Source organism: Colias philodice, chromosome 14 (genome assembly GCF_061535455.1).
Source record: "Colias philodice isolate Cphi_HAF_F1 chromosome 14, ilColPhil1 Martin Lab GWU primary, whole genome shotgun sequence".
Taxonomy (NCBI): Eukaryota; Metazoa; Arthropoda; class Insecta; order Lepidoptera; family Pieridae; genus Colias; species Colias philodice.
The window spans coordinates 1,763,017-1,781,084 of NC_143099.1; the positions used below are offsets into that span (position 1 = coordinate 1,763,017).

General features: G+C 37.3%; 1 protein-coding gene across 2 annotated transcripts in view; it reads left to right on the top strand.

Moving 5' to 3' along the window:
• Positions 1-7,530, top strand: part of LOC149482654 (max dimerization protein 4-like) — a 284,159-nt gene extending 276,629 nt beyond the window's left edge. For both annotated transcript variants that reach the window (XM_089703317.1, XM_089703318.1), the window contains exons 6-7: positions 3,471-3,646; positions 4,288-7,530. In XM_089703317.1, the coding sequence (XP_089559443.1) occupies positions 3,471-3,646 (176 nt within the window). In that variant the 3' untranslated portion in view covers positions 4,288-7,530. The remainder of the gene's footprint in view (positions 1-3,470; positions 3,647-4,287) is intronic.
• Positions 7,531-18,068: the final 10,538 nt, after the last annotated feature.

Consider the following 18,068-nt stretch of genomic DNA (forward strand, 5'->3'; position numbering starts at 1 on the left):
AAATAAATAGTGCATATTCTGATTAGAAAATTACTTACCGGTGGAAAGAAACGTCTCAGCTAACTCGGCCACTCACAGCTGTGGAGTTTCTACAGTTTATAACGGCGCAATTCGGCATTTTACTTTATTCAGCTTCACGTCTTTCCTTGGCGAACTGCAAGCGCGGACTGAGTGTAGGCCAGCGTCAAGTAAGTTTCATAAACTTAGTTTGGACACGGGAAGTACATACACTCGCTTAGTCTATCTTGATACATGTCTGTGGTCCGCAGTCAAGGGTCAATCGAAGTTGCTGGAACTCTTTAATGAAATGTGATATTCTCATATAATTTTGTTACCGTTTTATATTCTTTTTTCGAGATAGATTGCTATATGCTAGCTAGGTGAGGTTTTTTCTTTGTTTCTGTGCTAATTTCGAATGTGTCCTACAACTTTTTAAAGTATTTTAGCTAAAGAAGAAGATAATATAATAAATTATGTAGGCATTGTGAATGATAATATATATAGACGACCATCTCTGGAAACACCTACCTAATCGATTTAAAAGAAGTAGGAAAATTTTTACAACTGTCTATTAAAATTTAAAATGTTATAATTTTTATATCTATTATACGTTGTTTTTAAATATTTAGTATTTTTTTGGCTCTAATGCTATTTTTAAAAGAGCAAATTAATGCTATTTTTAAAAGTGCTCTCAATTAAATTTCTTCTGTTCTTTCCCACTTTAAAAAAAATCATATATTCCAACAACATAGAGCTTTGAAGATTTAAGATAATTCCCTATTCATACGTGACTAGTTGTTGACGTTCAAAGAACCAATAATAGATACGATCACGACGTGTCGGAGCGTCTGTGTGGCTTATCTGTGCGATAAGGGCTTGAACGGATGGAGCGTTTTTGATACAATCGCTTATGAGTGGTGGTCGGTGGATGAAGGTTTTAAGATGTGATGGCGGAATTTTTGAAGTGAGAACATAAAGTATTTAGCTTACAAAATGCGTTAAATTGAGTTAAATATCGACATATCTGTACAAACTATTGCATAAGTCTACGATTATAAAAGGCATAGGTAAATAAATAATATAAATGTGAACTACAGTAAGACTAAAATGCTAAAAGTGTCGCTTTTTAATGAAGAATTTAATTTTCCACAATCCATTTTATACAATCTTAATATTAAGTATATCACAAGCCATATCTACTTATTATTAAGAATATATTATTCTTATTAATGCTAATATACACATCTCACAAGAACTTATCGATAAAACCAAAAATAAAGCTTTAACGTCTCTATTCACACGATAAATAATCTTAAATCGATTTAATATGAAAATTCTAGATATTATCGTCTTGGAATCATACGCGTCTGATCCTATACGTTTCGTTGAAACGCGAAGAAATTGAAGAAATCCTAGGAAATTATATTTGAAGCACTTGTGTTTATGAGCCAGACGCTGTTCAGTTGCGTCTTTTTAATCCGTTTTTCCGTATCTCCTTTCTGATGTGACATTATGGTATGGGTAGATTATATCTTGGTCTTAGGCTGTTACAAGGCTTTGTTCACGGATGAATTCTACCTATACCCGTGGCCCTGTCGTTGATGCGGCTTGACGGAACACAGTGGGGTTTTGGTCGGTAGGAATCCGACATAACCCACGGCCCCTTCCCCGGAGGCCGTGGGTATCTATGCAAGATTTCACCACAAAAAAAGAAATTCTGTTACAAGGCTTGTAGTTTTTATTTCTTGTTATTATTACAAGAGGTGCAAAATGACACTATCTAGATTCTAGAGTAATAATGTCGTATTGCAGAGTAACAAAATGATGTGATCATGAAGATCTAAAGATCTAATCTAAAAGAAATCTAGATGAATACACGAATGATTGAGTTGGAATTTAATGTTTATCATAACAGCAAACGGTTAAAAGTCATTTCACTAATAATAGACTACAAGCCCGCATAGGAAAAAATATGGGTCAAATGAACCACCAGGGGACATATATCTAGAACGATAGAAGAGCAAAAAATAATAAGATTCATCACTATGCCGTCACTTGTAAGCTGTCCAACTGAGTGCAGATGAGAATTGAAAAGTACAGGTAGACTCGGTAAATTTTGGTCATATATTTTTGTACGGCATTCCTAACCATCGATAGATCCATTAAAAATAATAAGAAACCGCTCAGTGCCGTACAAAAATGGTGGTCCACCAAGCCGGAATTTTTATTTAATTTCCGAGAGTTACCGGGGGTAAATTTGGTCATTTGACCATGTACGGCATCTGTGTCATACTATTGCTATACTGCTTTTAATCCATTATTCCGCAACGCCGTACAAAAATCATGGGGACAAGGGGAAAAAATCGAGAGTTGTAATCCCCTCTCTTTCCCCACTCCAGGGGGTCATTTGACACAACACGAAATAAATTTATTTTTAAAGTATTTTATGCATAGATAATATTTTTTCATGTGCCGTACATTTTCGTTGGTTCAAAGGGGAAAAATCTGATAAAGAAAAAAATCCATATAACGAAATGTTTGCTTTATATTTTGATAATAAAATATAAATATATATTAATATTAAGAAGCTCGAGGTGGTTAATTATCACCTTGGAAAGTCGGAGTCAGGTGGAATGGAATATATTACGAAGAAGATATCTATATTTACTACTCAAAGAAATAAATGTATTTTGAACACAATCTAAAAATTATTCTTTCAAAGAATGTAAAATAAAAACAATTTATCCAATATTACTTTTAAGCCCCCGAACCTATTAAAATTATTTTCAAAATATGTGTTGTGAAAATCTCATAAATCCCTTTTCTTTCGACTACTTAGAATAAAATATAGAAAATCCATACTAATATTATATCCATACTTCCATACTTAATATTATAAATGCGAAAGTAACTCTGTCTGTCTGTCTGTTACTCAATCACGCCTTAACTACTGAACCAATTTGCATGAAATTTGGTATAGATATATTTTGATACCCGAGAAAGGACATAGGCTACTATTTACCCCGGGAAATAGGATAGGTTTTATCCCGGAAATCCCACGGGAACGGGAACTATGCGGGTTTTTCTTTGACTGCGCGGTCGAAGCCGCGGGTGGAAAGCTAGTATTCCATAAATGCATATCGATCCCATCGCACGCGATAACAGTTTTATCGAAATAATCTAGATTGAACCGCAATCGATTGGATTATAACTGATTTGTAATTAAACGGTCGCCGATTTAATAATCGATTAAGGATTATAGCTTTATAACAAGTTTCCATTGCTGATAACTATCAACAACAAGTTGTGTTTTGTAATGCGCGTTGTAAAAAAAATATTTATTAGTATATGCCTGCAAATAAATGTTTTTATTCTGTTATAATTTTGGGAACGGTAACAATTTTTGCCCCAAGACAGCTCATAGTCTATGTTTTTCTTGTTTTATTCACGTGTTAACGTTCGTTTTTCAGATGAGGTGGACGTGATCGGCTACACTTCGAACCAGAGCGACAGCGAGTCGCTAGTGTCTGGGCACAGCGGCGACAGCGGCGTGGGCGTGGGCGTGAGCGTGCGGCGCGCGCGGGGCTCGGCGCGGCGCTGCGCCAAGCCGGCCAAGCACCGCGCCGCGCGACACACGAGAGTCTAGGTGAGTGTGTGGCGCTGCCCCAAGCCGGCCAAGCACCGCGCCGCGCGACACACGAGAGTCTAGGTGAGTGTGTGGCGCTGCCCCAAGCCGGCCAAGCACCGCGCCGCGCGACACACGAGAGTCTAGGTGAGTGTGTGGCGCTGCCCCAAGCCGGCCAAGCACCGCGCCGCGCGACACACGAGAGTCTAGGTGAGTGTGTGGCGCTGCCCCAAGCCGGCCAAGCACCGCGCCGCGCGACACACGAGAGTCTAGGTGAGTGTGTGGCGCTGCCCCAAGCCGGCCAAGCACCGCGCCGCGCGACACACGAGAGTCTAGGTGAGTGTGTGGCGCTGCCCCAAGCCGGCGCTAGAGAGCTATCTACTGCGAGATAATTAGGTGCGAGTGTGCATGCTGCATAAACTGTAATTCTTTACAGTTTATACTGTAATATTCGTTTGTATTCTGTTATACTTAAAGATGGTCAATTTAATTTTAAATGAACAGATGTATAAAATACTTTTAGTGGAACTATTAAGTAGCTATGTAGTGTCTTATCATCTTGTTATAATATAGATATTATGAAGTAGACCGAAACTTTAATTCCCTGCATAAATTTCCACCACGATTGCCTGAGAAGGATTAAATACAGTGTTCGTTTTCAGGTGGTATGTGCAGCGCGAGGCGGCGGCCGTTGACTCCGCAACTCAATACAAACGTAGGACATTTTGTTGATTCATGTACTGGGACGACTGTTGTTCGTGACTGAGTGGGGATCCCGTCCCGTGACAGAGTGACTCGCCGGAGTGACAGCCCGCGCCGTGACGCGTGACACGTGACACGTGGCACGTGGCACGTGTGACGTGTCACGCGGCACGCGACACGCGACACCACGCGACGCCGCGCGCCAACACGCGACACCACGCGACATCGCGCGACACAACACACGACACCGCTAACCATTACCGAGTACAAAATTGCCAAAAAGTTTATTTTTTCGTCATATCTTCTTGTACACGTTTGGATTGAATGTTCGTTTAAATTGTTTTACCGTCATCCGCTTACTTGTTCACGACGTCATCACAAGGTACTGTGAGCTCGCCCGTCATCACCGTATCGAGTGTATTACTTTTTGTTATACGCTTTTTCTCATTTTAAAGTCACTGTAAGAAGTAAAATCTTTCGGTACTTATTGTTACTGATTTTACTAAATAAATAAGATGTCGCCACTCGTTCTAGTGGCGAATGTTGTATAGATAAATATCAATATTATATTTTTTGTATATAATTATTTTTCTTGTATAAATTAATCAAATAGAATTAGATCTGTAAACGTGCGGCAGTGGACCTGCCACAAAATTGTAACGTATGGGGATCACATTGATGACGACCCACCAAAAAAAGTTAATTAAGGTCTAACAATATTTTTTTTTTTTTGTATTAAACAGAACGGTAATAAAGCATCACGACTTGCGATTATAATGACAATCAAGTCGCAACATTGAACGTGTCGGAAATTTTTTATCTGTGCTAATCTCAAATGTCTGTTGAGTATTCTTTGCACATCTGTTATGGCACAAACAATAAATGGACACGTTTTGAAGCAAAAACAAACTAACATCCTATTTTTAAGTATTAATATTGATTTATTAATGATCTCACTTCATTGTCACGAAGCTGTACTGGTAATGTGTCATTGTTTTTGTGAAATGTTACGTGGAAAATAAGCTCTAAGTATTTATTTAATCTAAATTTATATTTACAAAATTCAGACTTACTAAATTATTATTTATATAGCATGTGTATAGACAAATGACATAATTACTAGCGCGGATTTCGATTTATATCGACACTTGTACCAAAAAAGGAAATATTTTATGAAAGCTCGACAATACATCTTGTTGATACAATCAAATACTAGCTGAAATTTAGAGTACACAATATATTTTTGTTATTACTATTATATCTTATAATTAATAAATTGTTAATTCTTTTTACTATGTACGAATGGTTTCATTGTATATAATTTTTCGTCACGGTAACACGGCCCGAATCAATCTCATCGTCACCTTCCCAAACATCGGTTCATTCATATTGTAAATTGTTTTAGGTATGGATGTTATGATAAGCATAGTTGTAATCATTTGTAATTATATTTGTTTTAGAAATGACAGTCTGATCTCTTAAGGTTATATCAGTAGCGGCCGAGCCGCGTTGTTTGTCGGGCGCCATTGCACAACTCAGCACTGACTAAAAGTGACTGTCAGTGACTAATGACTAATGAGTCACTGACAGCCGCGCTACATTCCCGCCAAAATTGACATTGACGTTTTGTTCCACAGTGTTGACTGTAAAAAATATTCATTAGAGTTGAATCAACTTTAAATGTTCTTATTACCTTGTAACATATTAAATCTTTTCATTTCGTGTGTCTTTACCTCATTACGCAATTACACTTAAGATCTAGTCTTTAGCAGAACTGTATCAATTTTGGCGCTATCCCCGTAGCGCGGTCAAGCCCGATGTGTCAGCTTTCACACGCTACGATCACGCCAGCGTCGACTCTTGTGTTGAAGTGATTGAACCGCAATACATACGAGGCCAGTAACGGAACTGTAGCGCCGTATCAACGACACGAGTCGCGCGACACTGTCTGTCGAATCCTGTCTCAATTGTAAAAATATATATATTATATTCCTAAATTAATTTAATATATTTCACAAAATTATTTATTTTACGTTATCATTTTTCGATTATTTATCCGGTACCAGTGTTTCGCTTCACGCCCCATCGATCGATCGCGACGATCCCTCTCATCGCTCAATTTATTTGCAATCGAGCGTTACGGGTCAACGGCGACGGGACGCTATAAGAGTACAAATTCTGTATAAGCCCCTACTTGAGTGTTAATTGTAAATGTTAATTGTAAACACGAAACAGGGAGAAGTATCGCAGCACGAGCGCGTGTGCGCGGGCGACAGTTGTAGCCTACGTCCAGTCAGATCTGCCTTCGGTGTTGTCTCTTCCTTAACTAAATTGTGTCTGTATCCTATTGCTACAGTGAATTTGTTTTGCGATATCTTCCAACTGTCCTCTCTTCTAGTAGTGCGTGTGCGGGTGTACCCGTGCTCGGGGTACCCGTGCCCGGGGTACCCGTACCCAGGGTACCCGTGCCCGGGGTACCCGGGTGTATCACTGTAACGATAGGGTATTAGCGAGGCGCGACGCACTGTACGCGCGCGCCGCTCGTTAGATAAGAAATGTGTTATTAGAAAAAAATTGCAATAAATTCTCGTCCGACGTCTCTCGCCGCTCCTCGACTGTATACCCAACTTAGTCGCTGTAAATTGTAAAATTTAGTCCGGCGTGTAAAAATATCAGTGTGTAAATATTTGGAGCCAAAATTTTTATACAAATTATTTCATAAATATATTCTTGGACCAAGTTGATGGTGGAGCGGCGAGGAACGCGACGGCGCGGCGCCGACTCGCTCGCGGCACTCGCCCGGTGTCGCCAGACTTGGCGTTTGACGGGATTGTTTTTGTATCCGACGCATATAGCAACACTAATATGACGTTCCAAAGCCGAAATCTTAGCGAGCGCATGCACTGTTGCTGGCGCTTCGGCGTTAGAGATATTTATTGATGGCATCATTCTGTGTTGCTCTATGGTCAAACGAATAAAGGCGGTAACATCAGGCGAGTGTTGCGAGTTGCGAAGCTCCATTTTGAGCAGTGTCGGCGCTCGCAGTCAATCGTTGTCTGATCGTAGAGGCAAACATTAGGTACTATTGTGACTACTGCTAACGGACTTGGCAGCATTATTCAATATAATTGACGAAAAGTGGCACACAATTTTACAATATGTAAAAAAGTTATAGAATTAATTTAATAAAATTATAATTAAAACTTTCTTGGTATTATTTCATATTCCCTTATAATCTCGGTAAGCTATATAAACTCCGTCCATGAGCAATCGACCGAAAAAAGGCTTAAAACCTCAAAAAATACGAATCCTCAACGAATCCAATGAACAAGAAATTGCTGGTACAATAACTATTACATTTTAAAAAATAGAAACACAAAAAATATCCAATGACAGTTCTCAGTTCTCACTTAATTAGTTTATTCCATCAATAGTCTATTATTGGGTAAATACTGAACTGATGAATAATTATGCTAAATAGAATTAATATACTTAGTATAGAAAGAACAATTAATAAGATATTCCGATGTCTGGGTTCGATTCCCTGTGACATTATGCCTTTTTAATCCGTTTCTGTACACATTGACTTATCACACTCATACGCAAAACAAAATATTTGAAATAGCATGCTAGAGAAAGAGAGCTAGAATTTTAATAATTGTGCTATAAGCTGGGTTGCACCATGCTACTATAGCAATAACAAACAAGTTATAGTAACAGTTAGGGAAAATACGAGTTTTGACAATTTAATAGAGTACTTACATCGTAATTTTAACACTAACCGCTCGTGTTTCACAGTAGCTCTTGTTGACGTTCAACTGTCAGAAGCATCCAATAATAATCCAATACAAATGAGATGTCATTTGACTTGAGACTTTGATAACTTCAACTATGCTAAAAAATGTAAAAAATATGCTCGTGCAACCCATTTCGCTGTCACTGTAAAAGTCAAACTCAAACTCAAACTCAAACATTCATTTATTCAATTAGACTACTTTTTAGTAGCACTTTCGAATCGTCATTACATAAGTATTTTTAACATTTACCACCGATTCGGAAAGCAGTATCTATGGAGAAGAATCGGCAAGAAACTCCATAGTTGCTCTTTTAAATCATGTCAATATTACATAATATGTAACTTATATCTAACTACATAATAATATATCATAATATGCCAAAGAACTATCCTGTGGTTTTTACGCGATAACCCTCCAGGCTCCATGGGTCTTTATCGTCTATATATTCCTGAATACTGTAGTACGCTCTCTGAACTAGTACATTTTTTATATAAGTTTTAAATTTAGAACTACTAAACTCTTTAATATTATGAGGAATTCTATTATATAAGCGTATACCTTGACCAAAAATGAATTTTTAACTTTAGCTAATCGGAAAAATGGCATTTCAATTCTATTCCTGTTCCTTGTGCCATAATCGTGTCTATCTCCTACTCTTGTGTGTATGTCGGAGCTTTTGTGTACATGCAAAATATTATTAAATATATACTGTGATGGTACAGTAAGGATACCAGTATTCTTAAAATGATCTCTTAGTGAGTCCCGAGCACGTAAATTATATATAGAGCGAATGGCTCTTTTCTGTAAGATAAATATAGTTTCTATATCTGCAGCCTTGCCCCACAGTAGAATTCCATAGGACATAATGCTATGAAAGTAGCTGAAATAAACCAATCTAGCTGTATCTTCATCGGTGAGATGCCTTATTTTTCGGACTGCATATGCAGCTGAACTGAGCTTACCTGCCACGGTGTTGACATGGGCTCCCCACAGTTACAGTTATTGTTAAATTTGATATTATCCTAAACTATAACTAGAATATGATGCAACCAAGCCTAAATGTTTTCGCATGTACTCATATCACTAGTAAGTCATAACTAAACCAATACCTTTTTTCATCGGAATATGACATCCAAATTGAATCGTATTTGAGTCTTCGTAAAGCGCGCTTACAGTTTCTGCTTCGTGTTTTGTATTAACGTTAGTCCGTAGTCGTTAGTCAATCAGTATCGACACGACGATACGTTAGTGTGTATTTAGACCAAACGAACATAGAGCAAGAACATTCTATCGTGATCACGTGTGAGTGTGACACTAAAAAGTGTACCCAGTAATAATAATGTACTCTGTGAGTGTACCTAAACGAAAACTCGTATTCAGTTTTGTTGAGTATTACATTGCATATAATCTTTTCGAACGCACTTAAGATAAAATATTATAGTATCTTCACCGTGTGTGACGCGCTTAAGAATTTGACATAGTGGGGTTAGAATGAGCGTTCGCTCGTTTGATCCTAATACAACGTTAGTGAAGGTGGTCATTAATTTAATTTTGCGCTGCAAGCTGCACTGTACCCCGCCGTGAGAAAACGCGACGGTAAAAATGCAAAATGTAGAACTATATATTTTCATGAAATAAATAAACTTTAATAATTATGAGTGGCATTTTTATTTATCCCTTTTTGATACCTACTCTGTCGTCTGACATGTCGAAGAATCAAAAGTTCGACGATATGTGTCATCCGCCAACCCGCACTTGGCCAGCGTGGTGATTATGGCCTGTACCCTCATAGGAGGCCCCTGTCCCAGCAGTGGGAACATATATGGGCTGATGATGATACCTACTCTAAGGTCTAAGGACTAGACATTGTGAGCAGTTTTGAAATAAATTGTTTGCCATATTATACGCTACTAAAGCGCGTCACACACGGTGAAGATAAGTACTAGAGTCTGTCTAAAAAGTCAGTTTACATGGGTAATTTAAAGGGTAATTTTAAAACACAACCTAGCAACACTGCAAATAATGTATAGTTCAACCGTATAATCTAGATACATTACAATTAAAATATTTATATTAAAATTTGATAAAAATATAAGATGATAAGTGAATAACAAAATATTTGAGGTAGGTACAGGATTACAGGAAAAGTCTTTGGGAAAAGTCAACAAATAAAAAAACACTTCAGAGCATAATGTACATACCAAGTACATATATTTATTAACTTTGACTTGCATAAACAAAACAAAGCAGAGTCAATGCAATTAGAAATGGAATTGAATTCATCAAAGTCATCCAAATTGATTTTCAAAGGGTGTCCAGTTTTTGAACCACGACCTTTTCCAGGCGTGCGCCATACTGCGTTATTTACGCTAGCTTCGTTTTTAATACGAGCCAAAGTCACTCTTGAAACACCTGAAAAATCATGTTCTGTGTAAGGAGAAAACAAATAAACAAACGATCACACCTTTGCACATTTTATATAAATTACAAGAAAAAAAATTAAATAAATACAAGTATCAACTAGTATTACATACCGGTCATGGCGGATACTCATAGAAATCTAAATAACAAGACACTAGAAGTCGTAAGCGTGCGTGACCTTGTCGCCACTCAGGTGATTTTCACATCACCAGTGCATTCGTCACTGTTCAGTTGCTCTGGAGACGTATGAGTGTATTCATGGTGTGTTTCAGCAATTCCCATTGCGGAAATTCTTCCACAAGTTGTAATTATACTTATAAAGGAATAATATTTCATCGGAAAATATTTTTTTTTAGAAATAATGCCGTTTTTCCTGAAAATTATAGAATATTTACAAGTATTACGAGTGTCACCATAGTAATCGAAATAACAATGAATGACACAGTCGACCATTCTTATTATCACGTTTGTTCGTATTGGAGCAAAAAGTCTCATATACTTAGGGATGTTATTCTAAAATAAACCGTAAATTCGTGCGTTAGGATACATATTCAAAAGCTTAATTTAATAGTTAAGTTAGTTTTCACTAAAATCAAGCTGTCCAATAAAAGGCATAGTTTACTTGTGTGTACTGTTTAGCTTTCGGTTTGAATGTGTTGATTTTGGCGACAGCGGTTTTCATACGAATTATGACATTATAGCACTTCTATGTGTCTTGTTATTTAGATTTCTATGCGGATACTCTTGCTGTAACTTTGTTTTTGTTCACCAAATCTCTTTGTTTTGCCTTTTCACGGTGACAAAACTTAATAATCTTGTAAATTATCTCCCTCGCACTACTGCTCAAAGGTTTTGGCATTTTATACGAATAATAAACAGGAAAATCTAAATAAAATTGAGAAAAGTTAGGTTACAATTTACAATTTTGACAGCACCTGCAGGGTTACCAGTATAAGTTTTTAAATTTCTACTTAAAATTACCCATGTAAACTGACTTTTTAGACAGACTCTATAATATTTTATGTTAAGATTCTCTGATATAAAATATTACAGTATCTTAAGGTATCCAGTATCAGCGTTCTGACCATCATTTTTCTTGATGACTGACTGACCCGAAAAACTGACACAAAATTTCGGGTAATTTGTAACAGGATGGCGGTTATAGTATCTTTACCGTGTGTGACGCGCTGAATTCGCCATATTTATTATTTTTTTCATCTACACTGCATAGTTGCACCACTGAATACGGGAAACATGGGAATAACGGAAGGTTTAGAGACTACAGTCAAAAGGGTTTTAATAAAACAAGGCGTTATATTTTAACTTTTTTTAATTATTAATACTTAATAATGGACATCGACCAGCGATTGACCTGAACAATTTAATACGCATTACAAATAATATTGCAACAATAAAAATTAACAATAACAAAAATGGTAAAATAATAATTAAAAAGCGAAATTTAAAATCTACTATAATGATGGCACCAATAATCTTACCACTGGCAATATTTACAAACTACGCGTGTATTTTTATTCTGTGATCATTATGTACTAAATAACCGTGTCTTAATATTATTTATTATTTCTAAAACACTACTGTTGAGTATTTTTATCTTTAATGTTTAATTATAAACAGACTTTTACACAAATGTCAATAATATTAAACCTGTTTCGAAATACACAAATTGCAATACTAAAAAATGACAGAAAAATATGAATTATGTAATTATCAAATTCGATTAAGGTAACATTACATCACAACAACAAATATGGGTTTTTAACACCACTTATAAAATATTAGGACACAACATCAAAATTAAAATTCTTATATAGATAAACACCAATATACAAATGTAAATAAACAGGGAGGTAACAATAATTATAACTTCAATAAAAATATATCCTGAAGGAGGATTTCAAGAACAATTCTTTATTTTTATTTAACATAATTAATAGGGGTAAAATTATTAATTACATGTTAGTAAGTTATCAAACTTTAAATATGTATTATCAATATACATTTTACGTAATTGTTATAAAAATATTTGATGTAAATTAAACACAATAAAGAACTACATATATATAAAACGCATACAAATTTATTGGTTTTGGATGATGATAGACCATTTTATTTTAACTTTGACTGTTATAATAATTTAAGTTGAATCGAGTATTAAACACATTTGTAAAATAACTCAGCGTTCTTGTAAAAAGTACTATTTTAATGTATACTTAAATCGCGTTTTTTTTTTTCAATTTTTAATAAACAAAATATCTCTACCTTATTAATATTTGAATATCTTGATTTTATTATATTTTTTTACATCACCCATAAGGTCAGGTGGGGTAAGAGGAACATATTTCATTTTCAGTAAAATATTTTGACTGCTAGGAACAACATTTATAGCTTTTTAAGATGTTTGAAACACACAGAACTTACCTTTATGTATTAGCTTCCCGTAGGCTAAATGTCATTACTCTAATAACAGTTCTTACGAAGATATTGACATTAATGTCAAGATTGAGTAATCGTTCCTCTTCCCCCTTACAAGGGGTAAGAGGGACAGTCATTGTATTTCCTAAGATTGGAGTTTGAATTAAAATATTCGTTGCTAAATGTTCGTTAATTTGTAGATAGAATGTCTTTGGTCAATATTAGATCTTAATGTCGATGAAATAAGGTATAATTTGGAATAAAAAACAAGAATACATCAATTCGGGGTAAGAGGGACATACAGTTTCGATCAGGGGTGGCAAACTAAAAAGAAGTCGACTAGTTATAATTCTATTTTTATTTAATCATACATAGTAATGGTAAACAGTCTGTCCCTAACTAGTTTTCCTAGTTAGTTACTCTTTAAAAATAACAATGGCACTATGTGATGAGATCAATATTGCGAATCAGTATTTTAATTCATCTATTAAGAACCTTCTCCTTTTTAAGAAGTCAGTTAAAAATATAAATGATCTTCTTGATCCAAAAGAAATTCTTTGGAATTTCTGGAATTTTGAGACAGGCGAACTTAGCGAAACTTGGCGAATAGTGGTGCTTGCATCACTGTGTTCCGGTTTGGTGGTGAGATGAGGCCCTGAAGTAATTACTGGCACAGGAGGCATAATCCTTTAGGCCAGCAACGCACTTGTGACTCCTCTGGAGTTGCGAATGTCCATGGGCGGCGGAAATCGCTTAACATCAGGTGATCCGTATGCTCGTTTGCCCGCCTATTAAATAAAAAAAAATATAAAAAAAAACACATGAGCGAGAAATTTTTAGTTATAATTTAAAATTTAATAGGTACAGAACAGTCAGTCACTTCTTTTCATTTTATCCACATATAATTATAAATTAATCAAAATGTTGGTCACCCCTCACACGGGGGAAGAGAAACATATGTTCCTCTTTCACCGTCAATAGTGAGCCTCTTACCCCAGCTATTGTTTTTGAAGTCTAGGATTTTCAAGCGAAAGAAACTCACAATATTTAGTTGTTTCTTAACTAAAATGATTAATAAAAGAAATACTTACAGTTTTCTCCGTGTATCAGGATATTTAAAATATTTCTAGCACACTTTTATCACTAAAATATGGGTTCGCAAAAAAACGAGCCAACTTGGTGTTAGCCGAATTCGCAACTGTCAAATTTGTTTACATTTTTTGTGATGTCTGTGCTACGTAGCGACATCTACTCAAAACCGCTCAAACTAATTCGCCTTCACTTTTTTATCGACGGAAAGTACATAGTCATAAACGCTTCGGTTTACTAGTTATGGTCTCTAGGCCCTCTTCCCCCAGTGACCCTCTAACCCCACCTGACCTTACTAGTTATTCCTAATCATGTGCGTTTCTAAGCCACGTGGTTTTATCTTATTAATTATAAACTTCTAACGGCTGACTGATTAATTTGTTCAACAACTTGTTGTTCATGTTTTATTGCAAGAAAAAAGCTATTAATAGATGAATTAAGAGAGGATTCATTGTTGTCAGCGGAAATGTTTGGTTTTGAAAATTATTAGTAATATCACTGATTGATTCTCTTAACGGACAAATCAACCGGCTGTGACCTGATAAGACATTTTAAGCTATTGCATAGCTTCTATCGCGGGCCTCGAGCGTGGGGACTGAATCCAGAAATTCCGTAACGAAAAAACCTCACGCTCCCCACTCCGACGGGCTCGGAGGTATGGCTTGAATGCATGCAATAGCTTTACCGCGGCAGTACCCGAGTGCTACACGTCTTTTTTGCTTGTTTGAGTAGATAACATTAAACAGTAAAGAGTCAGTCAGCCTGGAAGATAAATTTTCATATCCTTACTATTTATATTACACAATACTTTAGTCTACAATTTGACTAACTCTAAAACAATTTTAATTTATTAATTTAGCGTTATGAGCATTTTAGGAAGTATGCAGGAATTTTAACTACTTAATATGGTAACATTAATGGTTTGTCAAAAATTTTATGCCTACTGGACAATATTTCAATTATACGAATATTCGTAGCCTAGATTTTTTAATTTAAATAAACATGTTAATTATTCGATTGGTGTTTTCTTTCTTTCCTTTCTTTAAAAATGTATATTTATTATTACTAATAATAATTGTATTTGGTCACAGAAGATACTTAAAAGTTTCCTAGACCATAAATAACAAAATAATTTTAGAAAATTCCAATATCAACGTTTAAAATATGTTTTTTTACGTAATACTGTCGTATAGAACACGAATTAAAAATCATAGTCGTTTCCCTTTTTTCTTTTATATAATTTTCTATGCGGTTTGTATAACATATACCTAATTTCAGGAAACTATCTTCTATCGTTTTTTAGCGCAACAAATATTCCAATGATTAAAAACTAAGTAAAAATATATTACATTAACAGCATATTCAGGGCAAAATAAATATTCGGCATTAAGGATAACTGAAGTGAGAGGTTTAAACAGAAAATAAACATTGTATAATTATTTTGGTAACCTAATATTGTACACATCATTAAGTTTTTACCTTAGAGCTTAGACCAAATCTTAAAACCTAAAAAGCTAATTTGCAATTTTCTTGTCCAGCAAGAATTATTCTATAAAAGCTAAAGTAATACGAATAATAGAGGAACTTATAAAAATTAATACTAAAGAATAATTATGCTTCATATAGTCTAACGAATTTGCCCAATCTTATCTAATTACTTTAAAGCAATGAAAATATGCATGTGCAATGAGACGCTACTTGAAAGTGTAATTTTTGTAAGTGGTAGTCGAGCATGCTTCGGCAGGTATTGGGCCAGCTCGCACCGGGGAAGATACCACACCCCCACAGAAAACCGGCGTGAAATAGTAGCTACTACTGTGTTTCGTTCGGTGAGTGGGGGGGCCGGAGGCCCGTATCCCTATCCTAATCCCCATCCCTATCCCTCCCACCCCTCTCCCTTATTCCCGTCTTCTTTCCTTCCCTTCAATAGTCCCATCCTATTCCATCCCTACCCCCTTCAAACAATCAAAATGGCAGCGGGATTAAATATAAAATTACCCCAGGAGGGTACTAGCATCAATGATGCTGGAGAATCCCTCTCTGAGTGTTCACGCTCGGACTGCCCCACGTATTCTGGGGGGGGCAAAATTCCGCTATTTTATACTGCCACCAAAAAAAAAGGTAAGCCTATATTGGCAACCCCTACCACATTACTATCTGTGGACTTCTGCAATATTAGGGGACTTCATTCAAACCTAACTGCCGTCCACCAACATCTCGAGACGGCTAAGCCGGCTTTACTCTTTTTGACGGAGACACAGATCTCCTCTCCTGCTGATACTTCCTACTTAAACTACCCGGGATACACGCTGGAACACTTATTTTTACCGCGTGCTGGTGTTTGCGTCTACGCTAGAGAGGATATTTGTTGCCGTCGCCTTGGTATCCTTGAGGGTAACCTGTCCATACTATGGCTACGCGTCGACTGCGGTGATCACCCCCGCATTTATGCATGCATTTACAGGAGTCATAGCGGAAATGCCGAAACTAATCGCCTCATCGAGCACATCCAAGACACGGTTGATGAACTTCTGCAGAAAGTCCCCTCCGCCGAAATAGTGGTCCTTGGCGATTTTAATGCCCACCATACTGATTGGCTGAAATCAAGAACCACTGATTATGCGGGTCGAACTTTCCACGACTTTGTACTGTCATACGGCCTATCGCAGCTCGTTTCCACACCCACTAGGATTCCTGACGTGGAGGACCAAATACCATCCCTTTTAGATCTCTTACTAACATCTCATCCTGATGACTACCATGTTGCAGTTGAAGCGCCACTAGGGTCTTCCGATCACTGCCTGGTGCGGAGTACTGTGCCTGTCGCACGAAAACTCCGACCTAGACCTGCAAGCTACCGTCATGTCTGGCATTATAGATCGGCAGATTGGGACGGGATGCGGACCTTTTTTGCTTCCTACCCATGGAGTCAGATTTGCTTTGCATCCGAGGACGCTGATGCTTGCGCTGACTTAGTCGCTGATGTGGTCACGCAAGGTATGGAACTCTTTATTCCTTACTCCGTGGTACCCGTCGGCGGCAAGTCCCAACCCTGGTTTGGACAATCCTGCAAAAATTCATCCCGTTTTAAACAGGAATGTTATCAGGCCTGGGTAGAAGCCATAGCAAGAAAGGACTCTAATGCTAAGGATCTTAAAAAAAGGTTTAATGCTGCCTCCCGACAGTACAAGAAGAGCATCCAAAAAGCTAAAGCAGAGTTCGTCCGAAGAATCGGCGAGAGACTTGCACGCTACCCCTCTGGCACACGTGCCTTTTGGTCACTTGCCAAAGCCGTTCAGGGGAACTTCTGCAAGTCATCCTTTCCTCCTCTACGTAGGGATGACGACACTCTGGCCCACACTGCAAACGAGAAAGCCGATACATTGGCCACACTCTTTGCGTCGAATTCGACCCTGAATGATGAAGGAAGAGTTCCACCCTCCATCCCATACTGCAACAGCAAAATGGCTGACGTGAAATTCACCCAACGCGCAGTACGTAGAGCTCTTCTTTCACTCGATATCCATAAGTCGAATGGGCCAGACGGAATTCCTGCAATAGTTCTCAAATCTTGTGCTCCCGAATTAGCTCCAATTCTTACGCGTCTGTTTCGATGCTCTTACACTTCTAGCATAGTCCCAAGCACTTGGAAGTCCGCCCTGATCCACCCTGTACCGAAGAAAGGCACCCGCTCTGACCCGAAAAACTACAGGCCGATCGCGGTTACCTCCTTGCTCTCAAAAGTGATGGAATCCATCATAAATTCCCAGGTGTTACAGTATCTAGAAGATCATCAGCTTTTAAGCGACCACCAGTACGGTTTCCGTCGAAATCGCTCAGCTGGTGATCTTTTAGTTTATCTGACCCATCGATGGGCATCTGCAATTGAGAGTAAGGGGGAAGCCATGGCAGTTAGTTTAGATGTGGCCAAGGCATTTGATCGGGTGTGGCATAAAGGGCTCCTTTCCAAGCTGCCTTCATACGGACTACCTGAGAGA